This window comes from Hyaena hyaena, unplaced genomic scaffold (assembly GCF_003009895.1).
Source record: "Hyaena hyaena isolate Hyena2069 unplaced genomic scaffold, ASM300989v1 scaffold_469, whole genome shotgun sequence".
Classification (NCBI taxonomy): Eukaryota; Metazoa; Chordata; class Mammalia; order Carnivora; family Hyaenidae; genus Hyaena; species Hyaena hyaena.
In genome coordinates this window covers 959459-987288 of record NW_024081103.1, presented here as the reverse complement: position 1 = coordinate 987288, position 27830 = coordinate 959459, and the positions used below count along the sequence as shown (strand labels likewise).

Sequence of the window (27830 nt, the reverse complement as noted above, 5' to 3'; positions counted from 1 at the left end):
ATCTTGACATAGTGAGCTAAAGTCCCATGTTGGGTGTAGAGATTACTTTAAAAAAAAGAAACTTAAAAAAAAATATGCTGAGAAGGAAAAGTATAGGGTATTATCAAAACATTACTAGGAAGATATGACTTGATCTGATGGATCAGAAAAAATGTTTTGAGTACATGTGAGATATGAAGTCAGAACTAACTTCATCAAGGTTGGGAAACAGGAAGATGGAGGCAGAGGAGTAGGACCCTAGGCTTACCTTGTCCCACAAATAAAACTAGATAACTCTCCAATCATCCTAAATACTCCAGAAATTAGAAATCAGTCAGGGAACTCACACACACAAAGGATATAAAATATAATAATCTGTATAAAAAGTGAGGAGAGGGGAAAAGAATGGGTTTAAACTTAAAACAACCGTGAACTTAACACAGACTGCTATATGCAGAAGAAGTTATACACAAACCTAATGGTAACCACAGATCAAAAACCATTCTTGGGGCACCTGGGTGGCTAAGCTGGTTAAGTGTCCAACTCTTGGTTTCGGCTCAGGTCATGATCTCATAATTCATAAGTTTGAGCCCTGTGTCGGGGTCTGCGTGGGATTTTCTGTCTCCCTCTATCTGTTCCTCCCCCACTCATGCTCTGTCTCTCTCTCTCAAAAATAAACGCTTTTAAAAAAAAATTCTTTATTACAAGGAATAAAGAGAAATTCTGATCAATAGAGAAAATCAGCAAATGTGAAAGAAAGACAAGAAAAGATCAGAGAAAATCTCTAGAAACAACCACAAAACAAGTAATAAAATGGCAATAAATACTTATCTATCAATAATGACTTTGAATGTACATGGACTAAATGCTCCAATTAAAAGATGTAAGGTGTCAAAAAAAAAAGACATAAAGTGTCAGAATGGATAAAAAAATAAGACCCATCTATATGCTGCTTACAAGAGACTTGTTTTAGTCTTAGAGATACCTGTAGATTCAAAGTGAGGGGATGGAAAATATTAATCATGCAAATGAATGTCAAAAGAAAGCTGGAGAAGCAATACTTGTATCAGACAAACTAGACTTTAAAACAAAGACTCGGGGCGCCTGGGTGGCTCAGTCAGTTAAGCGTCCAACTTCAGCTCAGGTCATGATCTCACAGTTCATGGGTTCGAGCCCCGCATCAGGCTCTGTGCTGACAGCCAACTCAGAGCCTGGAGCCTGCTTCAGATTCTGTGTCTCCCTCTCTCTCTGACCCTCCCCTGCTCACACTATTTCTCTCTCTCTCAGAAATAAATAAAACATTTTAAAAAAAAGAATGGACAAAAAAATAAGACCCATCTATATGCTGCTTACAAGAGACTTGTCTTAGACCTAAAGATACCTGTAGATTCAAAGTGAGGTGATAGAAAATATTTATCATGCAAATGGATGTCAAAAGAAAGCTGGAGTAGCAATACTTGTATCAGACAAACTAGACTATAAAACAAAGACTGGGGGCACCTGGGTGGCTCAGTCAGTTAAGCATCCGACTTCGGCTCAGGTCATGATCTCACGGTTTGTGGGTTCGAGCCCCGTGTCGGGCTCTGTGCTGACAACCAGCTCAGAGCCTGGACCCTGTTTCAGATTCTGTGTCTCCCTCTCTCTCTGACCCTCCCCTTCTCATGCTGTCTCTCTCTCTCAGAAATAAATAAAAATAAAAAATAAAAATAAAACAAAGACTATAACAAGAAACAAAAATAGGCTAGTATATATTAAGAATATATCCAACAAGAAGACATACAATTGTAAATATTTATGCACCCAACAGAGAACACTCAAATACATAGAACAATTAATAACAAACACAAAGGAACTAATTGAAAATAACACAAAAACGGCAGGGGACTTTAACACCCCACTTACATAAATGGACAGATCATCTAAACAGAAAGTAATTTGAATGACACACTGGACCGAATGGACTTAATAGATAATATTCACAACATTTCATCCTAAAGCAGCAGAATACACATTCTTTTTGAGTGCACAGAGAGCATTCTCCAGAGGGGCACCCAGGTGGTTTAGTTGGTTAAGCAGCAGACTTTTGATTTCAGCTCAGGTCATGGTCTCATGGTTCATGAGTTCAAGCTCCGCATCGGGCTCTGTGGCGACAACGCAGAGCCTGCATGGATTCTTTCTCTCTGTGTGTCTTTCTCTCCCATTCCCTCGATCAAAATAAATAAACTTAATAAAAAAAATTTTTAAAAAAAAACCATTCTTCAGAATAGACTCATATTGGGTCACAAAATAGGCCTCAACAAATACAAAAAACCTGAAGTCATACTACGCATCTTTTCTGACCACAATGCTATGAAACTACAAGTCAGCCCTATGGAAAAAAATCTGCAAAGATCACAAATACATGGGAGTTAAATAACATGTTACTAAATAATAAATAGGTCAACTAGGAAATAAAAGAAGAAATTTTAAAAGTACATGGAAACAAATGAAAATAAAAACATGACAGTCCAAAATCGCTAGGATGCAGCAAAAATGGTTCTAAGCAGGAAGTTTATGCCTACCTCAATATAGGCCTACCTCAAGAAGTGAGCAAAATAACCAAATAACCTAACCTTGCACCTAAAGAAGCTAGATAAAAAACAACAAATGAAACCTAAGACCAAAAGAATGAAGAAAATAATTAAGATTAGAGAAGAAATAAGTGACATAGAAACTTAAAAAATATATATATATAGAACAAATCAATGAAACCAGGAGCTGTTTCTTTGAAAAAATTAATAAAATTGATAGATCTCTAGCCAGACTTACGAAAAAGAAGAGAGAAAGGACCCAAATAAATAAAATCACAAATGAGAGAGAAGAAATAACCACCAACATCATAGTAATACAAACAATTATAAGAATATTATGAAAAATCTATACGTCAACAAATTAGGCATCTTAGAAGAAACAGGTAAATTCCTAGAAACATAAACCACCAAAACTTAAGTAGAAATAGAAAATTTGAACAGACTGATAACCAGCAAAGAAAGTGAATCAGTAATCAAAAAACAAGTCCAGAAACAGATGGTTTCACAGATGAATTCTACCCAATTCTGTAACTATTCTTCTCAAATTATTCCAAAAAAGAGAAAAGATAAACTTCCAAGTTCATCCTATGAGGCCAGCATTACCCTGATACCAAAATCAGATAAAGACAATACAAAAAAAGAACTACAGGCCACTATCTCTGACAAGCATAGATGCAAAAATCCTCAGCAAAATACTAGCAAATCAAATTGAACAATATATTTTAAAAAATTATTCACCACAATCAAGTGGGATTTATTCCTGGGCTGCTAGAGTGGTTCAATATTCACAAATCAATCAACGTGACACATCACATCAATAAGAGAAAGGATAGGAACCATATGATCCTTTCAATAGATACAAAAAAGGCACCTGACAAAGCACAACATCCATTCATGATAAAAACTAAGTTTAGAAGGAACATACCTCAATATAATAAAAGCCTTTTATGAAAACTCACAGCTAATATCACCCTAAATGGGGAAAAACTGAGAACTGTTCCTCTACAGTAAGGAACAAGATAGCAATGTCCACTCTCACCACTTTTATTCAACATAGTACTGGAAGTCTTATCCACAGCAATTAGACAACAAAAAGAAATAAAATGCATCCAAATTGGCAAGGAAGAAGTAAAACTTTCACTATTTGCAGATGACATGATACTCTATGTAGAAAATCCAAAAGAGTCCACCAAATAATTGCTACAACTGACCCCTGAATTCAGTGAAGCCATGGGATACAAAATCAACGTACAGAAGTCTATTGCATTTCTAGACACCAATAATGAGGCAGTAGAAAGAGAAATTAAGGAATCAATCCCATTTACAATTGTACCATAAAATACATAGGAATAAACCTAAGCAAATTATAAAATACTGAAAATTATAAAACACTGATGAAAGAAATTGAAGATGACACAAAGAAATGGAAAGATATTCCAGGCTCATGGACTGGGAGAAAAATATTATTAAAATATCTGTATTACCTAAAGCAATCTATGCATTTAATGTAATCCCTATCAAAATGCCAACAGCATTTTCCACAGAACTAGAATAAACAATCCTAAAATTTGTATGGTAACACAAAAGGCCCTAAATAAACAAAGCAACTTGAAAAAGGATAGCAAAGCTGGAGGCATCATAATTCTGGACTTCAAGTTATATTACAAAGCTGTAGTGATCAAAACAGTATGGTACTGGAACAAAAATAGACACATAGATCAGTAGAACAGAATACACCTTCATTAAATAATTACAAATCATACAAAATCCCTAGGCACAACAAAGATGTTTAATCACTATCTATGTTAGGAAAATATTGAAAACAAAACAACTCAAAATAACAGGAATATTATGTATCTTTACTACAAAGCATTATAGAGCAATTAATTTTTGTAGGAATCTTTACTGATCTGGTAAACCATTTAAATAGTAATATGTACAAACAAAACTACACACATATATACATATATATATATGATCCTGATTCTGTTTTAAAAAATTCTACAAATACAAATACCTCTACAGAAAGAGGTATAAAAGCATATGTACCAATTTGATGGAAGAATTAGAATTTATTTATTTATTTTTTTATGGGTTTTTTTTTTTTTTTTTTGCGTGAGCAGGGGAGGGTCAGAGAGAGAGGGAGACACAGAATCTGAAGCAGGCTCCAGGCTCTGAGCTGGCAGTCAGCACAGAGCCCGATGCAGGGCTCGAACCCACCAACCGTGAGATCATGACCTAAGCGAAAGTCGGACGCTTAACTGACTAAGCCACCCAGGCGCCCCTGGAAGAATTAGAATTTAAAAATTAAAATATTTACCTTTACATTTTTCTATGTTCTAACTTCTCTACAATAAAAATATGAAAAGTACTTTTCATCAAAAAATTATATATACAAAGTACAAAAAATAAAAACAATGCAAAACTATCAACAATAACTATTTCAGGTTCAAGGAACTATGGGTGGGGTTTATTTGTGTTTTGTTTTTTTTGCTGTTTTCTGCATATCAATTATCTACAGTAAGAATGTATTTCTTTTATAATCAGAAAAGTGTTATAGTTTATCTATTTTTAAAATAACATACCCTGGTAATTTTGCTCTGGGACTTTGCAAAGTATTTTTTCTGGGTTCGAGCCAAAAGTTCTTGTCCACCTGCTATGGCCAAGATGATGGCATCAGCCATGCGATTATCATGTAAACAAAGGTCAACAGCACTCTCAAAGTTACCCGTCAGCAAAGCCTGAGTGATTAAACCATCAATATCTGCAATAAAGAAATAATACACCCAAATTAAAAAAAAGTTTTCTTAAAAGAAAAAAATCTTATACATACCAACTTTTACATGCACACACAAAAGAGAAAACAATGCTAATTTGTGAATATTACTAGGGGATCAATTTCTAACACAAACTGTTGAGATCTATGGAAATATACTGAGATTCATGTAAGTAAAATCAGGTAAAAGAACACATTTTTCAGATTGTTTACACTGGAATAACAGAGATCATTGCACAGTTTTTACCACATAGATGTCAGAACATACCATTATCTCCAAGAGACTGATTACATATACTAAATAACTGGGTTCTTGTTTTCAACCCTCTAACCACTTGTTACCAAACATTTGTAACTTAAATTTAAGGACTATTTGCTTTCAAATAGTTAAAAATAAAATGAAATAAGTACTTACCACCACTGATGGAGATGTTAAATGTTCCTCCTGCTGGTGGTAGAAATTCAGATTCTTGTTTTCCCTCTTTAATGCACTAAAGAGATGGAAAGGGCAGCAATTTAGCCAGAGTGAAACTGTGGAGTAATTTACTGGCAAAACAAAATTTATATATGATTATTCACCTACTGACTAGATGACATGAGCAGTTATTCCAGAAAAGTTCTCAGATCCAAGACTTTCCTAAGTATTAACTCCCATTATACATTATAAATAAAATCCAAGGTCATCAGGAACGTTAAACAAACTACATATCCGTTACTAGAGTTCAGAAATTATTGAAGAATGTTTGTTTTCTTAGATACTTCAAATAAGAGGAGCTTGAAACAAGCAAAATACACATGTTTTTAATGTTACCACATTTAGATTTTTAAAACCACTCTGGTCTACACATCTAAACTTTTCTATGTCTAAATATTTCTGTCCATTAGGTTTAGTTATAAGGTCTTTTTGTTTTAATTGAATCAGTCATGAAAGGAAAATAAAAATCACTTGGTGCCCTTATACAAATGCTATACAAATGACTGTTTGAATATACTCAAATTCAATTACAGTCTTTATATTCTCTTAAATTAGTTGTATCTGCATTAGCAGGTTGGTCTGGTAAAAAGATACACTGTTCTAAGTTTCTGATACTACTTGTAAGTATATTTTCTTTCTTTAGAAGAAAAGAAACATAATGAAGGCATACTGTTGGCAAATAGTTTAAATGCTTTCTGTTCTAGGCATAAAAATTCACAAGAAGACAAAAATAAAATATATTAAAGAGATGATAGAGAAAATTTTAAAGAAAAACACTGCTGTCTTACAGGAGATAAAACAGCTATCTTCTCTGTGTGTTACCTATTCATCCAAATGTAAACACCTAGTATTCAAAGTCAGGGCATTTTTGGATTGGCAAATTTTAGTGCAGAGCAGAGCAGCATCAATGCTTAATTAGCCAATATTGACTATTACAGAAGAATAACTAAAACCTTAACTCCCTAATTAAAAGGAAGCATTTTAGAACTTTAAAAAAAAATGTAGAACTTAAAGTATTCCTATTAATAAATAAATCAGACACTGATCTGATTATATTCACTAACTTAACAAAAAAAAGTTTTCTTTTTTTTAACTCACAATTTTCAAATTTGCCTTATAAGAAAACAATTAATAAACTCTTGTTTATTGACTTCTGAAATGTAAATAATGGTAAAAAAAACCAGCTGATTACTTATTGAGTATTTTCAATGTGTAAATTACTCTGTCTGATAAAAAAATAGCTTTATCACAGTAAAGGAGATAATCCTATCTCCTTAAACAGAATTTTTTGGAATACCATTTGGTGTCTCTCATTTTGTTAAGTGCATATTATTCTGATCTATTAATTCAAAAGTGTATTTCCAAACGGCCCTATATTTGATAATACATAGTTAATCTAGTTGTATATAAATGAAAGTACATTTCTTCAATGTATCCTACAGTTCTGTATAGGTATTCCCAAGAGTGATTCAAAGTTTCACTAAGATTTTACACATATTCTCTATTTTCAGAATAAATAAATGTCAGAAGATCCACTTCTAAGGAAAGTTGTTTTTTAATAATTACTTTGTAAAAGTCTAAATTTACTGATGAACTACTTTTATAACTTAGCAAAGGATTGTAAGAGACATCCCATAGTCAGGGTATCTCCATACCAGAAAGAACAATGACAAAGTCAAAGATGAGGTGAGAAACAAGAACTTGTTGATTAATTGTCCAAGGTGAAATATAATTAGGAAGCAAGAAAAGTACAGAATTATTTAGTAGTGGTTAAAAAAAAACCCAGAAAAACAAAAGGAAAAAATTAACGATACAACTCTGTGTTCAAGGACTCTTTTTAACTGGTTATAAAAACTGTCAACTATAATGCAGGACACGTTTATCATGTCAATCAATAAATCATGACAGTTCAAATTAGTGGACATTTCTACACCTTAATTCAAAGTTCAAGACTAATCTAGAAGCCTTTGTCACTCACTGATCACAGGTCCTAAATATTAATGTGTCAAGTAAAAGCATTTAACTTTACATGCAATGCATTGTGGATTTCTAAGCAACATCTCTTCATTTTGACATGCTGATACCCATTGACCAAATTAAGTCAATCTCATGTCAACTGTTAATTTTAAGACATATAATCCAGAAGCTAGGTCAGAGGACTAAAGACTTCATTGACGATAGTTCTGTTACACTAGTAAATAGACTCCTACCCCCAAAATCTCTAAGAAAATAATATATTCCAATTTCATTCTGGAACAAGCAGTCAAGCAGATTTTCCATATTTCAGTGTGAGATAAACAAATACCACATACTTTCCCAATGTAATTAAAAATGAAAAAAATAAGTACCTCTCCCAAGAGCTGCTCTTCAGCAGCAGGGCTCTCCTCCCCATCACTCTGTGCTACTGGGTCAGAGTCTTTAAGAGCCTTTGGTACACAAAACAATTACAGAGGAAGTTGAAGAATGCAGCAAAAAAAGAATATTAGTAAATGAGGAAAACAAAAGACCCAACCAACCAAATTTAGAGCTAGTTTAATCATAAGAAGCAACACTAAGTAAATTTATTTAAGAAACACTAATAGAGGAAAAGCAAAGAGCCATGATTGCCGAGACTTTCCTTTCTCTCTCTCCCCCAGCCCCCATCAAAAGTCCCTTGGGAACAAAGATCTTAACCTTAAGTATCTGAGCAGTCACTGATACTGTTTTTCCTCTTTTGCAAAATTCAAATATTGTTAAGAGAAAAGAATGCTCTATCAGCTAAACTTCTACTATTTTAAAATGATGATAGTTTTTCACTTATTTAAATATCTACAATTAGCATTTATTTTTACACTGTAAAGCAGTAAAACAGACATATTTTTTAAATTACACTTCCTTCTGTGTTATGACCTAAACCAAATTTCTGGAAGGTAGCTATTTTTAAAGGCCTTCTTACCACATCGGGTCCATCCACTTTGTTCAAGGCCAAAGCAATCTGAAATAAAAACAACAACTCACCTACTACACGGAATTCTATTTCAACGCATATAGCAAATGCTCACCTCTTTCTCTATTTTCACCGGCAAAATCCACAAAAGTTCAGATCAAGTGTGTTTAAAAGAATAAAATCTGCTATTCAATCACGAACCTAACCTCAAAACAAGAATGCTTTCTTTTGGTTTGTTTTAAATAACTATAATTAATTTTTAAAAATGTCTTCAGGTACTCACTAGGGACTAGGGAAAGAACTGTTATTACAAGTATCTTCATGAACAGATTCTACTTCCTCATTTTTGCTATTGGGTATTCAGTAAAACTTTCATATTAATCTCTTATAAACCTAAAAGTTACAGCACTGAGAGCTTTAGACTAATAATAAAATTAAATATAAAAAAAATCTAAAGGAATGAGCAAAGACACACAGCCAATAAGTGGTAGAGCTATGATGTGACATCGAAGGGTCACAAATCTTCATTGTGCTCAGCACTGCTCACAGTACATAGTCTGTAAGCTGTACCACATATGCAACAACTCTACAGAAAACTTTAGACACTCTGAAAGAACAAGGGCTAATACAAATTACACAAAGAATCTAAAATATTTCCTTCAAGGTTTTCAAAGTCAGAGTGTTTTTCATGCTGCTCATGTCAATACTGTGGGATGAATAATTAAGCCCCTCTTTGAGAAGAATGAAAAACTGGAAAAGGACTTTCTTTTTATTTTTATTTATTTTTTTAATGTTTTACTTTTGAGAGAGAGAGAAAGAGAGAGAGAGAGAGAGGCAGAAAGAGAAGGAGAGAAAGGATCCAAAGCAGCTCTTCACTGTCAGTACAGAGCCCTATGCAGGACTCAAACTCATGAACCCGCGAGATCATGACCTGAGCTGAAGTCAGACGTTTAACTGATTAAACCACCTGAGCACCCCAGGACTTTCTCTTTTTAAAAGGGAATCTTTTTTTTAAAATCAAAATAATTAAGCAAATCAGTCAGACTTTTGTTTATTCAGGGTCAGTACAATAAACTGCCCTTGTCCCAAAATATTTACTGTTTGTCAGCTGGACCAACTCAGTAACAGAGCTTGGGAATGTGGGCTAAAGGCATAAAGAACGAGGGCAGAAAATTGTGGTAACTTCAAATAGTATTCTATTCTTCATTACTTAAGCTGTAGTGAACATGGGGTAATCTCTAACAGTTTCCCCTTTTTCTTTTTCCCCAGGGTCATTGGTTACACACACCCTCTTAAAATCTAAGTGTTATTTCCAGTGTTTGCAGTTCAGAACCTATTCTCTTTCTTTCAAGGCCCAATTCTACCTGATACGACACAGCTCATTAAATCAAGTTTCAATTAAAGGTGGTTCTTGCGGCTTCTAAATCCAGGTACAAGGTGGAGTTACACATTTAATAATATGTATTTAGAACTTTAGCAACTCAACACATATTCTTATTAAATATTTACTAAATATCTGAGATTATCTGTGTGGAAGTTTATAAAAAAGAACACCTATGCTACATAAATATTTACTTGTATAAGCACAGCCTTTTAACCTTTCCCAGAAATTTACCTTCTTTCCTAGGTCTTCTTTTCTGTATCCTAGAAGTTCAAGGTATTTCCCCCGAGAATCATCCTCAAAATTTACCTTTAAAAAAAGACACTCTTGAAATAAATACCTACATTTAAAGTTTTAATTAACTGATCAAATTCCAAGTAGAATTATGAAAAATGATCAAAAATAAGGTCTACTAAAGTCTAGTGTATCAAAGAAAGCTTTCTATATCTATTGTATAGAAGACTCACTGAAAGAATCTCCAAAATCGTTTTATTTAAACAGGTTACTTTTTAAATATTAAGTATACTAGTAATTAATTATCCTTGTTAAATAGAGCTTACTTTTATTTTTTAAGTGAGCCCTATGCCTATTGTGGGGCTTGAACTCATGATCCCCAAGATCAAGAATCAAATGCTCTACCAACAGAACCAGCCAGGCATGCCAAAGTTCACATTAAACTACAATTTTTGTAAACACAAACTAAGTCACACCCAATGGTTACATGCATGCAGAACCCAACGCTATGTGGAACACTCAATGTCTTAAAACTCCTTCCCCAAATTCATAATTACAAGATATGAAATTCTATAATTTTAGAAGTTAACCTTGTTATATTCAAGATCTCTTTGGAAAATTCAAGAAACAGACATTCCACTGGAGGCAAAATGACCAGCCAGAAATCTCTATTTTCTACTGTCTTAAATGCAATGCAGTAAAAAGGAATGAGAAATGCCTTTAACTTCTCTCCCCTGTAACCTTTCCCTCTTTTCCCATTTTCCTTAACTGGATCTACTACAGAAATTAAATATTCTGGATTTCTATTATACTAAGCTCTATGTTATAATTTTAAAACAGATCTGCTGAATATAATGTCTCTCTCACTTAAATGCAACTGTTATATTGCTTTTTACTTATAAAAAAAGTACTTCTTATTAGGTTTTTCAAAGCAGAGAACCTGACGTAAAAATATGGTCGTGTACTCTTCACGTGTCTTTAATTTCATCATGAAGCTCCTGAAATCACAATCTTGCAATAATTTCTTTATTAAGACAGATTTAGAATATAATGGGAAGAGTTAAATCTGCAGATAATGAAATGGTTTTAATACCAACTTTACCTTCAAAAAGGACCATACGTTTTTTTCAAACTCCGTCTGAGAAGCATCAATTTTTTTCTGACAATAATTGACAAATCCTTGTGACTGCACAACTTGCTGAAGTTGGTCCGATCGGCTGAGGAATTCCTTTTCTGTTACAACCTGACTAATGAACACGTGCTGCTGCTGCTGCTCAGCTCCCTGCTGGGACGGCGTTTTGACATTCTCAAAGGTAACCAGTTTGCCTCCAAACTAGAAAAGGACAAATGAACAAAGTCAGGTTGAACCCCAAGAAAAAGGCCAAAACCTGTGCTTACTGTAAAACCTGCTAAAGGAGAGAACTATGGCCTTAATTTTTACCACTCTGGATAAAATTAGCTGGCATAGTCTCCATACTCCACGTCTGACCCTGATATTCAATTACTATGCTTATTACCAACTACCTTCTAGATAAAATGTACTACTTGCTGTGCCCCATTATTTTTCACCTACTTGTTTTTACTAACTTCCACATACTCAATGTTACTTCTCTTTAAGGCCCAGGCAAATCAAATGTCACCTCTTCCACCTCAGATGCTGTCCTTAATATATTACAGATCTTTTTTTTTCTTTTAAAATGCAGAACGCTTCACGAATTTGCAGGTCACCCTTGTGCAGAAGCCATGCTAATCTTTTCTGTATTGCTCCAATTTTATTGTATGTACTGCTCAAGCGAGCACTATAGATCTCTTTTGATTCGACTATTAGCTATATGTATAGGCCTCGCCTTCTGTCCTAGACTCTAAGTTTTAAAGTGTGGCAGAATATGCCCCTCCAAAATATGCCACTTGGCATAAGGACTATTTGGAGCTAAATACTACTTGAAAAAACAGCAGGAAAGAAAGGCACTCTGACCTCCTCTTTTTTTTTTTTTAAATATATATTTTTACAGTTTATTTATTTTGAGAAAGAGAGAGAGAATGAGCTGGGGGAGGGGGAGGGAGAGAGAGAGGGGGAGAGAGAGAGGGGGAGAGAGAGAGAGAGAGAGGGGGAGAGAGAGAGAGAGATGGGGAGAGAGAGAGAGAGATGGGGAGAGAGAGAGAGAGAGGATCCCAAGCAGGCTCTACACTGTCAGCGTGGAGCCCAACTCTGGGGTTGGAACTCGCGAACCATAAGATCATGACCTGAACTGAAATCAAGAGTTGGACACTTAACTGACTGAGCCACTGAGGTACTCCTGGCCTTCTCTTTTCTTCCTAAAAGCAGTAAATGAAACTTCCTCCCTTGTGAGAGTTGCCCTCTCTATTCAAGAGGGAAAGAAACATTCTTACCACCAGAGGTAGGAGTCAGGCTGAGAGAAATTTGTACAAGCGGACCTTGTTAAATAACAATTATCTTCCTTTAGACTCTCTAAATATTTTAGTTACAACTGCCGTTTTTTGTTCAACCTAGTATATAAGCACTTAGGTTTTTTTTTGCTATTTGTTTGTATTTTCATTTCCCAGTGAGGGGCCAGGTATACATAAAAATTTGTATGCGTTTCTCCTGTTAATTTGTCTTATGTCAATTTAATTCTCAGGCCCAGGTGAAAACCCTAGGAGAGTAGATGCAAAGTTCTGCCTCCTCTATATTTCCAAGGACGGTTCTGTGGTTTTGTATCTACTTGGTCTTCTATCTCCTACAGTACCTACAGTACCTTGAATATAGCAAGTAGACAGTTAATAATGTTTTATTTATACAAATAATTACAGGTGAAGAAGCACAGGACCAAATCTCATCCTTCATACTCAGTTATTTTTGTATCAGTATTATGGTTTTTACATAAACTTATCTTTTTTTTTTTAATGCTTATATATTTTTGAGAGAGGCAGAATGCGAGCAGGGGAGAGGCAGAGAGATAATGGTGGGACACAGAATCTAAATCAGGCTCCAGGCTCTGAGCTGTCAGCACAGAACCCCATGTAGGGCTCAAACTCATGAATCACGAGATCATGACCTGAGCTAAAGTCAGGCCCTTAACCAAGTGAGCCACCCAGGTGCCCGCATAAACTTATCTTTTTAAATGTCTACTATGTTCAAAGTTTTTGTTATGTCACCCACTCTAGGAAATACCAAGAAAACATAAACCACTATCTTTAGGGAATTTAACATGAAAATACAACTGAAACAACAGGCACTTATAAGTTCTCAATGTGGTGTAGATAATACCACACAGAATATGGAACTTCACAGAAAGGTAAAACTGCTAGGTTTCCCCAAGTTTTAGGGGAGTTGGTGAAAACTGCATCCTCCAAAACCAAGACCTAAACTGGGTTTCACAAGATTTACCCATTTACTTGGTTCTATGTAACAATATAATGCTACGTAACTGCAATAATGATGTGTTGCTTGTTAGTCAGCATTTTTTCAAATCAACCAAAACAAATGTGGATACTGAACACAATAAAAATATTTTTAAAGTCTTAACAATATGAAAATACTGTAATTTACAAAAATTGGTAGAAATAAAAAATTTGGAAAGAAATTTTGTACAGTTTGGTTTTCTTTTAAACCTTGTACATGTACAATTTTATAAAAATAATCGTTTTAATTACTTATGGAAGAAGGAACTAACAGGATGAATGATTAGGATTCAGTAAAGAAAGTGGAAAATCATAAAGGAATAACTTCAAAGGCAGTAGCAGATAATAGAGAAAACTAAATGGGAATGATGAGGCTAATTAAATCCCCAAAATGGATTTATGAGTGACATAATCAAAGGTCTATTTTAGGAAAATTAATCTAGAGTATGTAGTTGGATTGGAGGGGGAATAGACAAATAAGAGACATGTAATCATCTAACAGCTTAGTTTGAAAAGATGAAAAATTAGGCAGAGTAACCACAATGTAAAAGGAAGAATTAAATCCAAAAGATTTATCAAAAGAGGAATATTTGGACCTAAGAAATGAAAACAAGAGGCCAAAGGAAAAGTTCTAAGGCTGATTAATAGAAGAATGATAGCAAGAACTCAATAGCAGCTGCAGAGATCATTCACTCAGTTTTGGTAAACATGAACATACAGAATTCTATGATGTGTATAAATTCTGTTACAATGATGGGAAGTTGGATAATATGTTTTTGTTTTTGTTTTTTTAAGTAATCTCTACTTGCAGTGTGGGACTTGAACTTATGACCTCAAGACCAAGAGTCTCATGTTCTACCGACTGAGCCAGCCAGCCAACTCATATGATGTAAGCTTAATATCTTAGTTTTAGGAATTATTACCAAGACTTACTCTCATCATTACGCAAAGTAGGCATCAGATTAGACTGGCAGAAGAAGAGCTAAAATCTTTATATGGGTAAGATGAGACACATTCTTTAACTTCTCTGTGCCTCTCTTTATCTACAAAACGGATATAATAGTAATAGCTATTTTATAAACAGTTGTGAGAATTAAGTGAGTTACTATATGCAAAATACTTACTACAACAGTGCCTGGCACCCAGTACATAAATATACTTTAGCTATTAAAAACAATACAGTTTTGGCACAAAAACAGACACATAGACCAATTGAATAGAACAGAGAACCCAGAATTGGACCCACAAATGTATGGCCAACTAATCTTTGACAAAGCAGGAAAGAGTACCCAATGGAAAAAGACAGTCTCTTTAGCAAATGGTGCTGGGTGAACCGGACAGCAACATGCAGAAGAAAGAAACTGGACCACATTCTTACACCATACACAAAAATAAACCAAAAATAGATGAAAGACCTAAATGTGAGACAGAAAACCATGAAAACCCTAGAGGAGAAAGCAGGCAACAACCGCTTTGACCTCAGCCACAGCAATTTCTTATTCAACACTTCTCTGAAGGCAAGGGAATTAAAAGCAAAAATGAACTATTGGGACCTCATCAAGATAAAAAGCTTCTGAACTGCCAAGGAAACAATCAATAAAACCAAAAGGCACCTGACAGAACAGGAAAAGATATTTGCAAATGACATATCAGGTAAAGGGCTAGTAACCAAAATCTATAAAGAACTCACCAAACTCCACACTCAAAAAATGAATCATCTAGTGAAGAAATTGGGAGAAGACATGAATGGACACTTTTCCAAAGAAGACATCCAGATGTCCAATAGACACATGAAACAATACTCAACGTCACTTATCATCAGGGAAATACAAATCAAAGCCACACCGAGATACCACCTCACACCAGTCAGACTGGCTAAAATGAACTAATCAGGAAACTGCAGATGCTAGAGAGGATGTGGAGAAACGGGAACCCTCCTGCACCGTTGGTGGGAATGCAAACTGGTGCAGCTGCTCTGGAAAAGTGTGGAGGTTCCTCAAAAAACTAAAACTCCCCTATGACCCAGCAATAGCACTGCTAGGAATTTTCCCAAGGGATACAGGAGTGCTGATGCATAGGGGTACATGTACCCTAATATTTATACCAGAGCTTTCAACAAATAGCCAAATTTTGGAAAGAGCCTAAATGTCCATCGACTGATGAATGGATAAAGAAGATATGGTTTATATATACAATGGGATACTACTTGGCAATGAGAAAGAATGAAATCCTGCCATTTGCAACAACATGGATGGAGCTGGAGGATGTTGTGCTAAGTGAAAAAAGTCAGTCAGAGGAAGACTGATTATCATATATTTTCATTCATACATGGATCTTGAGAAACTTAACACAAGACCATGAGGGGAGGGGAGGAGAAAAAAAATAGTTACAAACAGAGAGGGAGGGAGGCAAACCATAGGAGACTCTTAAATACAGAGAACAAACTGAGGGTTGATGGGGGATGGAAGGGAGGAGAAAGTGGGTAATGGGTGTTGAGGAGAGCACTTGCTGGGATGAGCACTGGGTGTTGTATGTAAGCCAATTTGACAATAAGTTATATGAAATAAATAAATAAATAATTAAAAAATACACTTTAGCTGTTAATATTACTACTAATGAAATCTTATTTTACTTGTAGGTTGTATGAAGAAAGTAACCCAACACTGGAAAAATGGTCTGTTCTATACAAGACTTAAAAACAGTAGTGAAATAAGAATATTAAGGAAAAGACTTCTTTACTTCTTCTTTCTGGTCTACCAGAGTTTTCTAAGCTGAAGTTTGAGGACATTAATTTGACAACGATATAGATAATACCAAAAGCACAGGCAACAAAAGCAAAAATAGACAAATGAGGTTTCTGTACAGCAAAGTAAACAATCAATAGAGTAAAAGAGCCACCTACAGAATGAGAGAAAATATTTACAAATCATTTAACTAGTAGGAGTTAACATTCAGAATCCATAAAGAACTCCTACAACTCAGTGACCAAAAAACCCAAAAACAACCTGACTAAAAAATGAGCAAAGGACTTGAACAGACATTTCTCCAAAGATGACATACAAATGGCTAACAGATACATGAAAAGATGCTCCCCATCACTAATCATTAGGAAAATGTAAATCAAACCACAATGAGATATCATCTCACATCCATTAGGATGACAGTTATCTAAAAAAAGAAAAAAACTAGCACTCTAGTGGGAATGTGGAGAAATTAGAACCCGTGTGCACTGTTCATGGGAATGTAAAATGGTACAGCCACTATGGGAAACAGTATGGAGACTTCTCAAAAAATTAAAGTAGAGTTACCATAAGATCCAGATATATACTTCTGGGTATATATCTAAAACAACTGAAAACAGGATCTCAAAGACATATTTGCACACAAATGTTCCTTGCAGCATTATTCATAATAGCAAGAGGTAGAAGCAAACTAAATGTCTACTGACAAATTAGTAGGTAAAGAAAATGTGGACTACTTTTCAGCCTTTTAAAAGTAGGAAATCTTGTCAGACACTGCAACACCTTGAGGACATTATGCTACGTGAAACAAACCAATTACCAAAAGACAAATAATGCATGATTCCATTTATATGAGGTATCTAAAGTTGTCAAACTCATAGAAACAGAAAGTACAATGCGATTACCAGGGTAAGGAAGGGGAAAACGAGCAATTGTTGTTCAGTAGGAAAAGAGTTTAAGTTTTACAAGATAAAAAAGTTCTGGAGATCTGTTGTGCAACAAATGTATATGGTTAATACACTGTAATTTACACTTAAACATGGTTACAATGATAAATTTAATGTTACATATTTTCACCATAAAAAAAAGAAATTGGCAATTAAAAAAGTTAGAAGGGAGGAATAAAGAGAAGGAAGGATAAGGAAGACACACAGATACACCTTCCTCCAAAAAAAATAATGATGAAAATGAAAAAAGTTATGAAGGAAACAAAGAGAAGGAAGGCAAGTTTATTAATGGGATGGACAGTGTGAAGGTTGTACTATGATGTAAATGTACTTAATGCCATTCACTTAACTGTATATTTCTAAATGGTTAACATGGTAAATTTTATGTTATGCATATTTTACCACAATTCAAAGTAAAAAAGAAAGTCCTATTTTTCCTGAGAAACCATTTTGAATAATGGAAAGTCTACAAACATATCTCAAATTCAATCTTCTATCTGAGTGTTCCTATAAGAACCCTTTACTAAGAGAAGTCCTTTGTGCTTATGGACCATAAAAACAAATCCACCTACTGAAAAGGAAGCACCAACAGGCCTTCGGATCCACTTGGGTGGCTTCTTCAGAGGCAACACTATACTATGCTGAGCAGTTTGCTGAGGAATTTGTAATGGAGGAAGAGGCTGTCCTGTGCCAAAGGGATCAAGATTCCCGAAAGATGATGAAAGCTAAAAAAAATAATGCAAGAATTTGTAATTTATATGAGATTACATTACATGTTTTCAAGTCATACTCAAGAAAAGTTTTATCACAATTATCCAAATAATCTGTAGCACTGATAGTAAAGTCATTTTCAAAATAATACATGGTAAAATTTTTTCATTTGTTATGATTTAAAATCTTAATGCTTTTTATTACCTTGTCAACTTGTTTCTGTCTTAAGCCATCTGCGCTCCCACCCATGATAGAATAAACACTGATTCGCCCATCAAAGGAAGCAGCTGATAAGACAGCAGGATTTCTGGGACACCACTGAATATCAAAGCACCACTGTGTGTTGGTGGGAAGTTCATATAACACCTAAGCAACAACAACAACAAGTCAGAAAACAGTACAGCCACTTAACAGCCAAAACACCTGTATTAGTATGATTAATAAGTGCAGCTTAAATAATTCCTTTTAGAGTCTTGAGCCAGGAAAAAAGAATTGTAAATATTTGTTTAAAATATTAGAAGTCCATTATGATGATATATTATGATAGAAATAAGAATGCTTGTTCAAAATTTTGATCAGATTTAGAATAAGTGCATATTAAAATCTAAGGTTTTCCTGTTTTTATTGAAATGGTAGTAGTGGGTGCATCTGAAAGACCAGAAAAATCTATTAGAGTCAGCTTGTTAAACTCAAAGATAATGGTCTCCTCCCCAACTGTTTTGTTTGCCAAGATCCAAACAATCCTATTTAGAATATTTGAAGACCAAATTAAAAAAAAAAAAATCTCAAGAAGAATTCACTGAGAAATTTGGCTTTTACTCAAGCAAAACCATATATGCAGCATTCTTATTACTGCAAAATGGGAACAGATTCAGCATAAACAGTTTTCTTTAAAAGGAAAAAATATGGTAAAACTATAAAAAATGGTTGCTATAAAACATTTATAATGTTATAATTATTGCTAACTCAGTAATAATTGCTAACTGAAAGTTAGTGTGATGGTAACTGATGCCTATAGGAGCAAAGGTTTTATGGTTATAAGAAGTAAGTCAAATTATCTTAAATTTGACTCATGGGACAAAACGTTTTGAATGTTTTATTTTATAAGAAAACAAAATTAAGTGAAAAGGTATTTAGCTTGCTCATCTTTAAGGCTTATGGTTGATAAAACTCATAGATTCATATTTTAATCACTAGTCTATTCCTAATTGGCATTTGAATAAAAATCTACTAAACTTTTTAGTTGCAGCACGTATTAAAAGTTTATTCCTTCAAACTCTAAGCACACACAACTAATCATATGTAAAAATTCATTTTGTCAAATCATATAATTAAGACTACTGAGAGTAATTTCCACGATTCTGACTCATTTGGGAAGGCACAGTATAAAATGCAAGATTTTATTATTTGGTCTGTAAGTCATATGAGGTAAAACTTACTATTTTAACTTTTTTCTCCTATGTCCCCTAACTTTTTAAAAAAATTGCTTGAGAGAGAGCGTGTGCTCACAAGCAGGGGAAGGGCAGAGAGAGAGGGAGAGAGAAAACCCCAAGCAGGCTCTGTATTGCCGATGCAGAGCACGACGTGGGCTCAAATTCATGAACTGTGAGATCACGACCTCAGCTGAAACCAAGAGTTGGATGCTTAATTGACTGAGACACCCAGGTGTCCCTATGTCCCCTAACTTGAATGTTTCTATATTCTTACAGATATCACTGCATCTGAAAATTTTAAACCACAAATCAAATAACAAAAGTGCTTGTTTCTATTTTAATACTATAGATTTAATATTATACATTAAAACCTATGAAGATATATTTGCTAGCATTCCATCAGAGTAACTAGCAAAACATGTATAATAATCTATCTTAATTATAAAAGGTAAAAGTTGAAAAACTGTAATTAATATCTCTGGTCTTGGTGGCTTAAATAAAGGTGATGGGGATTAAGGAGTGCACTTTGTGATGAGCACAGGGTGATATATGAAAGTGTTGAATTACCATATTGTACACTTGAAACTAATATAACACTGTATGATAGCTAACTGAAATTAAAAACTTAAAAAAAAATCCCTCTTCTTCAATACTGAAAAAGAGGGAAACCATTTATTCAGTTAAGAAAAATAATTTTTAAAAGAGTTAAGATTTTTTAGCCCATCAATTTTTAGCAATTATTAAGATATAGTTTACGACATTTATATTTAATAAGGGGTAAAATTTCCTACATCTAAATTTCTATGGGAAGGACATATGACAAATATTATATTGTGAAGTATTATATAGATTGAAAATATACATCTACTGGGGCTCCTGGGTGGCTCCAATTCTTGATACCAGCTCAGGTCGTGATCTCACAGTTGTGAGTTCAATCCGTATGTTAGGCTCCATGCTGAGGATGGAGTTGGCTTGGGATTCCCTCTCTCTCCCTCTCTCTGCCACTCCCTTGTGCATGCTCTGTCTCTCTCAAAATAAATAAACATTAAAAAACAAAAAAATAAAACAAAACAACCCATGCATTTACTAAAGTCACAATCTTCAGAAATGGTAAAGCAGGAACAAAATCAAACCTTGAACACTCCTACTTTGAAGACACGGATTTCCAGAAATCACATGCTAAATAAATCCAAGTATTTCTGAGGGTAGGTAAACACCTTGATTGGAAATGGGGGTGGGAGATGATTACTAATTTCAAATATACTACTTCAATGGATTATTTTCCTAGAAGAAACAGCTGAGCTTAATGTTCCTGATAAAATCTCTGCTAGATTAACATTTTACACATATCTCCATCTTGGGTCCTTAATTATAATAATGCCCTAAAGAATCCATAAGGAAAATTTCTTATTCAACTAGAGATAAAATTATAGTGGCTACAAGACTTAGAAACATTCCCTCTCCATACCTCTCCTGTGTTTGGGTTGGAGCAGAGAATCTTAGCATCTTTTCCACAGCTCAGCAACAATTCAGGATCTGCCATGCTCCAAGCAATTGCCAAAATCCCTCTATAAAAAACACAAGGTGAAGAAATTTTTAATCTTGAGAAAACCAAGGCTCCAAATGATTCCTGCTGAGGCTTTTGAGACACATACTGCTAACAGAAGTATAATTTCATATAATCTTTCTGGAAAGCACTTTAGGAATGTGTATGTTCTTTGATCACTGAAAAGATATTCAATATCCTCCCAGAATCAGGGAAATACAGTATAGGAAAAGAACTCAAATTGTTTAGGATTGCCTTTTGTTTTCAACATTATATTTTTTAGAAGTTAAAATCAGGGTGTCTGGGTGGCTCAGTCAGTTAAGTGTCCAACTTTGGCTCTGGTCATGATCTCATGGTTCGTAAGTTTGAGCCCTGCATCAGGCTCTGTGCTGACAGCTTAGAGCCTAGCGCCTGCTTCAGATTCTGTGTCTCCCTCTTTCTCTGCCCCTCCCCTGCTCACACTGTCTCTTTCTCTCAAAGATAAACATTAAAAAAAATTATTTAAAAAAAGACTCTTTTCAATGTTTTTTAATGTTTATTTAATTTAGAGAGAGACAGAGACAGAGTGTGAGCAGGGGAGGGGCAGAGAGATGAAGACATAAAATCCGAAACAGTCTCCAGGCTCTGAGTTGTCAGCACAGAGCTCAATGCGGGGCTTGAACTCACAAACCGCAAGATCATGACCTGAGCCAAAGTCAGACTCTTAACAGACCGAGCTACCCAGTTGCTCCAGAAAATACTATAGCATTAAAAGGGATTTATTTCTTGTTTAAAACCATGGAAGAAATATGTATAAACCTCCAGACACCTGAATATCAATGATAGGAAATGTGCCAAATTACCAATTAAATTTAATGCTACCAAAACTCACACAAGTAATTTCTCTTATCTTTTAATTTTTATAGATTTCTTTAAAGTAATCTCTATACCCAAGATGAGCTCAAACTCCATAACCCCGAGATCAAGAGTCGCACGCTCTACCCCCTCACATCTTTTTAGAGAATCTGCACATTTATTAAAATTAAAAGCAGAATAACCTACCCAGTTTCTCAAAAATGGTTTTAAATTAAAATAAAAGCTCAGAAATAAAGCAAACTTTTCAACTGTTGCTTGTCATTGAATGTTAGGAAAGACTCTTCATAAGCACAATGACTCCTCTAATAAAGATCAAGTTGTACAATGTCATGAGTTGTCCCAAAATGCTGTGATACACTGGAAATTTGATCTATTAATTATTACATGAAATAAGTAGTAGAAAATCCTTTAACACTTTTTGTACTGTACAATATGAATTTTTGGGAACAGAAAATGGGATGACTATCGCTTCAAATAAAAACCATTTACTCTTTTACAGGACAGAGACAAAGCAGATTCCTTAACTTAAAAATCATTACCTGATAATTCAAAATAGTAAGTAAATATGTTTTTTTACAAATAAATAACTCAAGCTCCTTAGAAGAGCAGCAGGATACCTGGCGTGGTTTTCCAAGACACGGAGTGGAGAGGAAGCAAAGCGAAGATCCCACATCTGGACCACTGGTAACCTATCATCCTCAGAGGCAAGGACCATCTGAGTCGCAACATCAGGATGCCACGCCAACCCCGAGCAATGCATCTGCAGATAGTTAAGGCTCACACTGTATCAATCCTATTACTTTATGAAGAGCCAAAATGAGCTTGAGGAATATGCCTTTGTTGAAACAAACAGTAGAAAACATCAGCTCAGGCTTAGTTTATTAAAAAAAAAAAAAAAAACCAACCCAAACTTAAAACTATTAAATTTTGAACCCTGACAGCTATCTCCAGAGCCTGCATTTGGAGATGTCAAGCTATGATGCTTCTTTCAAACTATTAAATTTTATTTAATAGTTTTTATTAAATAAATAGTTTTTATTAAATTTTATAAACAGTCTTAAAACAGTACTTTTAAAGTAAAAGGTTAAATGTTTTCAATTCATCCAGCTATTTAATACACATCACCATTCTGGATCAGAATAATTCTGTACCAAAAATGAGTTTACCTGTGAAAACTGTAACTAAGGGAAAAGTTTTATATAAATTTAAAATTTAATACCTCCAGAAAAAAAAAACAGATGAAAGATTATAATGACAAAAAAAATCCGTATCTTTCCCCTATTTTCTCAAAAAAATCAAGACAAAATGTCTAAAGCAACAACTACCATTTAAATTTTCACATGGAATAAATTTACATTATTACTGAGAATTACCTGGAAGTTTAAATCCTACTAAATATTCCAGAAGATGACTGAAATGCTTATTATACACTTCATTCAATTGAAACTTGTTTTAAAATTCCTAATTCATTGGAAAACAATAACCTGAAGAAATATTCTTCTAAATAGTTTTTTGTTGTTATTGTTATATATATCTCCTCAGATTTAGGCAAACTTATTTCTAAAAATGTCAAACTAATGTAATTAAAAACAAACTAAAAAATAAGACCATAAATTATGTCTAAATTATTTTATAGCACACTATGACATAGTATTGAGGAATCTGTAAAGTCAAAAATTTAATGTGCTATACAGCTACATCTACTGGGCAAGTAGAAGAATATTAGTTCACTTTAGGAGTACTTAATGAGGGGATGAAGCCAGGAGATTGGAAACTACAAGTTCACAGTCACAAAATTACTAGCAGGAAAAATCTGTGCATTCTAGAGAAAGGTAAAGATAAAATGTTTTTATAATGCTTTGAAACAGCTAATAAAGTAAAAACAATCAGTATATCATGGAATAAGCTATTTAATTAACAATCTCTCCCTTCATTATTTAATAATATCCAACATGGTTTACTGGAAATTTTATTATTTTCTCCAAGGAAAAATGTTTTCATTCCAACATGATCAGTCCATGAAAAGACAGGATTTGCTTCATAAAAACTTGATTTGCTGTCAACACTGGCAAACAGTATAGAAATACTTAGAGCAGAAACAGAACATGTTTGTTACAAATCATATACTTACCCTGTTACTATGGTCACTGACTTTGATGATAGGTTCGTTTTTTCTAAGATCCCATACAGTGGCCCGGCCACTGGGACTGGCTGATGCTAAAATATGCTGGACTTGTCTGTTCCATGCAATGCAGCTGATATCTTCTGGGGGCTACAAGGAATAAACTACTAAAAACCATTTCTCAATTACGGTCAAATTTGACTACACAATCTGATCCTTCTTTTTAAAAAGGGTTTAATTAAAATCTGACCTATTCATTCCACAGATTTTTTTATATTCATAAGTTCTCAACATATACAACTTAAAAGCTTAGATATACGCCACTTCAAGTATTTTACCTTGTTTAATATTGACTCATTCACTAGGTATTTATTAAGCTCCTGCTATAAATGAAGCACTCTTTCTTTATTTTGCAACTGCCACAAGGGAGATGATAAACTACAAAGTAGATGTTGATCAGTATGACAGACAACTAGGGAGATCAAAAGTTACAGCCTAGACCACTAGAAGAATATCTTTGTAAATGGTATATCATATGCTACCATTATACTACCTCTAAGATTGCCAAAATGTTGGGGCCCATTGTAAGATTAACTTCAAGGAGGCAAGTGGAGGACTGTTCTCTCTTATCTTATTAGAAATACACAGGAAAGCAGTTGTTTTTTAAAAAAAAAAAAAAAAAGAGTTCCCTTTCTGGTCTATGAGCTTTATTCTATGGTTAGATGGATATTGTCAAAATACTATATAATGTAAAATACTATATATAACACTATCTAAAAAAATTATCAAAGGCTTGTCTTTTCTATTCACTACTATATGTTGAATATATCAAACAGTATCTGGTGGTAGGCGCTGAATAAATATTTGCTGTTGAAGGACTCACTGATATCTTGAAGAAACACATTTACTAATTACTGTACCGCACCTTAGGAAAATCAATAACAACTAAACACTGATTTTTAAACAAAAATATTTTGTGTGAAAAAAATGAAGTTCAGGGTTAAAGAACTGATTGTGGTTCTTTTGATCACACCAAAATCAACACAATACCTGTGTTTTGGCTCCTGGTGTCATTGGAGTTGCGAAATTGTTGAGATCCCAAATGTAGATTTCAGATTCATTAGCACCAGAGGCTACCAGATTTGTCTGCAATAAGAAATAATAATTAATCATCATTTAAGAATAATTAAGAGAACTCAGAATAACTGTTCAGAGATGGAAACATCTAGCAGTTTAGGGCACACAACTTTTCTATCTAATTAAAAAACCAAAAATCATGAATTCCTAAATGCTATGCATAATTTGAAACTGCAATAGCTTTTGAGAAGTATATTATAAAATGTAATATGTCTACAGACATAATAAGACATTAAAAATAATTATATGGATAAATTCCTAAACAATCATGCAACCATAGGGGGATCATCATTTGTGCATCCCTAGAAGGGGATCTGATTATGAAACACAAAAACAAACAAAACCAAACCAATTATTGCTTTCAGACTAATAACTGAATCCTAAAATAATGGTATCTATCTCCAGATACCTCAAAGCCAGCTTCTGGAGTCAGACCAATACAGGGCTAGAAAAATCTCTTGTCTTAAATCCTCATGTATTTCTAGTTCATTTACATTCAATCTTGTTCTGGGTGGCAGTATTTCTAGGTTATCTCTGTTGCATACCTTAAGGGTCAAAAAGACCCTAAAACTGTGATAAGAAGTACAGGAAGATAATGAGTTTCACATATTGACTCTCATTCTTTATTATTCACTCTTATAAATTCTTCTCTGCTCAATCGACGTGTAACTACAGAAACAGGAATTCTATGGTTGTAGGCACCTATAATACAAGACACTAACCAATAATCAGCAGTTGTTTAATTAACACAAGGACTAGCTATCTAACCTAAAGAGTAGGTACCATAAACTACAGAAATGAAGTTCAGGTTTCTGTATTTCTCTAGCCTAAGTATTTATTTATAACACAAGAAAAATAACTATTTTAAACTTTTTTTTTGAGAGAAAGAGAGAACATGAGCTGGGGAGAGGGGCAGAAAGGGGGAGAGAGAGACAGACAGACAGAAAGAGAAAGAGAATCTTAAGCAGGCTCCACACTCAGCATGGAGCCCAACTCAGGGCTCGATACCACAACCCTGGGATCATGACCTGAGCCAAAATCAAGAGTCAGACACTCAACTCACTGAGGCACTCAGGCACCACATTTTAAACTATCTTAGAGAGAACATTCATGTTTTGGTTGTTATGCTCTAGTACCCTATTAACTCATGATCTTTACTAACCAATACATTTATATAATTAATATTCACTAATGGGTTACGATGGCAACAGTAGAATCACTCTTGTCTGGTCATTAAATTTGCACTATATTTGTGTATATTTCTAATTATTTGATAGAGCAGTAACCTCTGTCATGAACACAAAGTTTCTCAATTAATAAAACAGAGGATTAACCTAGATGCCACAGCACTACCCTAATGCTGAATTAGCACAAACTTTAAAAAGGTATTGTTTACAACTTCTGGAGCTCCTAGTGTTTAAAAAATATCATCATATGGCATTACAACTCCTGACTTGTAGAATTAAACCCAACAGCCTTATCCCTTCTATGGAATTATTATCATTTACCCTGATCCCAGCTATGAACTCTCCATTCTTCAAAAAATATACTCATTCATCAACCTGCACGGGCACACATTTTTAGCTTTCAAATTTCAAGACTGAGGCATAGCAGACTCATATCCTTATTTCAAATAAGCAGCCCATATGTCAAAAATTATGAATAGGTGTCAAAAGTCTAACCTGGAAAATGTTCACATCCAAGGCTCTTACTGGGCCGGTATGCTTGTCATTTTGAGCGATCACAACTTCCTTGTCTCCAGCTATAATTTTAGAAGGATCATAAAGAATAATATTTCCATTTTCACCACCTGCAATCAGAACTCCAGAGACATTTCCTTTGGAATCCATCTTATGAGGCCCCCAAATCAACTTGTGGTACCTTAAAAAGAAAATGAGTAAATGACTCAGTTTTTTAAGTCAAATATAGAAAAGAATTTGAAATTATATATAATTCCTTATGTCTTCATAAATAATTTAAAAATACTGCCTTTTCTCTATTCCTGGTAACTGTACATGACTTTGTGAAATGACATTTTACTTTTTATTTGCCTTCATATGTGCATATTTGATTTTATAATCTTAAAGAGTAAAAACTTTTTGGTAGAGGTAATATAGTGTCACAAAGTATACCTGATTGTGTGTCAAAAGATAGGGGCTTAAGAATGGTTTTACCATTTACTTAATCTTCCTAAGTACTTAATCTTCCTAAGCTGCTTTTAGTTCACCTGTAAAACAGAGCTAATCAACCATTTCCCTTGATACTGTTTGATTACAGAAGTACTCACTGACAAGTGGTCTGTTAAATAGTAAAGGTGTTAAAGGCGTTATCTGAAATTTTCTTTGTGTATATATATATTTTTTTTAAGTTTATTTATTTATTTTGAGAGAGAGTAAAAGCAGGGGAGGGGCAGAGAGAGTGGAGAAAGAGAATTCTAAGCTCTGTGCTAACAGTACAGAGCCCGACACAGGGCTCAATCTCATGAACCATGAGGTTTAACCTGAGCCAAAATCAAAAGTCAGACACTTAACTGACTGAGTCACCCGGGCACCCCTGAAATTTTCTAAGAAAAATAATGTATTATGACAGTGAAAA

At 34.2% G+C, this 27830-nt stretch overlaps 1 protein-coding gene and 1 non-coding gene across 12 annotated transcripts in view; both read right to left on the bottom strand.

Moving 5' to 3' along the window:
• The window catches only part of SEC31A (SEC31 homolog A, COPII coat complex component), a 73380-nt gene that overhangs the window by 31754 nt on the left and 13796 nt on the right, over positions 1-27830 (bottom strand). For 6 of the 11 annotated variants that reach the window (XM_039253947.1, XM_039253952.1, XM_039253957.1 and 3 more), the window contains exons 4-16: positions 26918-27116; positions 25149-25244; positions 24108-24248; positions 22594-22736; positions 21044-21143; positions 18347-18508; positions 18004-18156; positions 11444-11674; positions 10342-10416; positions 8736-8774; positions 8149-8226; positions 5741-5816; positions 5135-5313 (exon numbers count right to left, since the gene is read on the bottom strand). In XM_039253947.1, coding sequence (XP_039109878.1) covers positions 5135-5313; positions 5741-5816; positions 8149-8226; positions 8736-8774; positions 10342-10416; positions 11444-11674; positions 18004-18156; positions 18347-18508; positions 21044-21143; positions 22594-22736; positions 24108-24248; positions 25149-25244; positions 26918-27116 — 1672 coding nt within the window. The remainder of the gene's footprint in view (positions 1-5134; positions 5314-5740; positions 5817-8148; positions 8227-8735; positions 8775-10341; positions 10417-11443; positions 11675-18003; positions 18157-18346; positions 18509-21043; positions 21144-22593; positions 22737-24107; positions 24249-25148; positions 25245-26917; positions 27117-27830) is intronic. The other 5 variants (XM_039253955.1, XM_039253956.1, XM_039253958.1 and 2 more) reach the window with 3 other exon arrangements.
• On the bottom strand, positions 12035-12141 carry LOC120246480. The gene has a single exon (XR_005532067.1). It is a non-coding gene; the product is annotated as a U6 spliceosomal RNA (small nuclear RNA).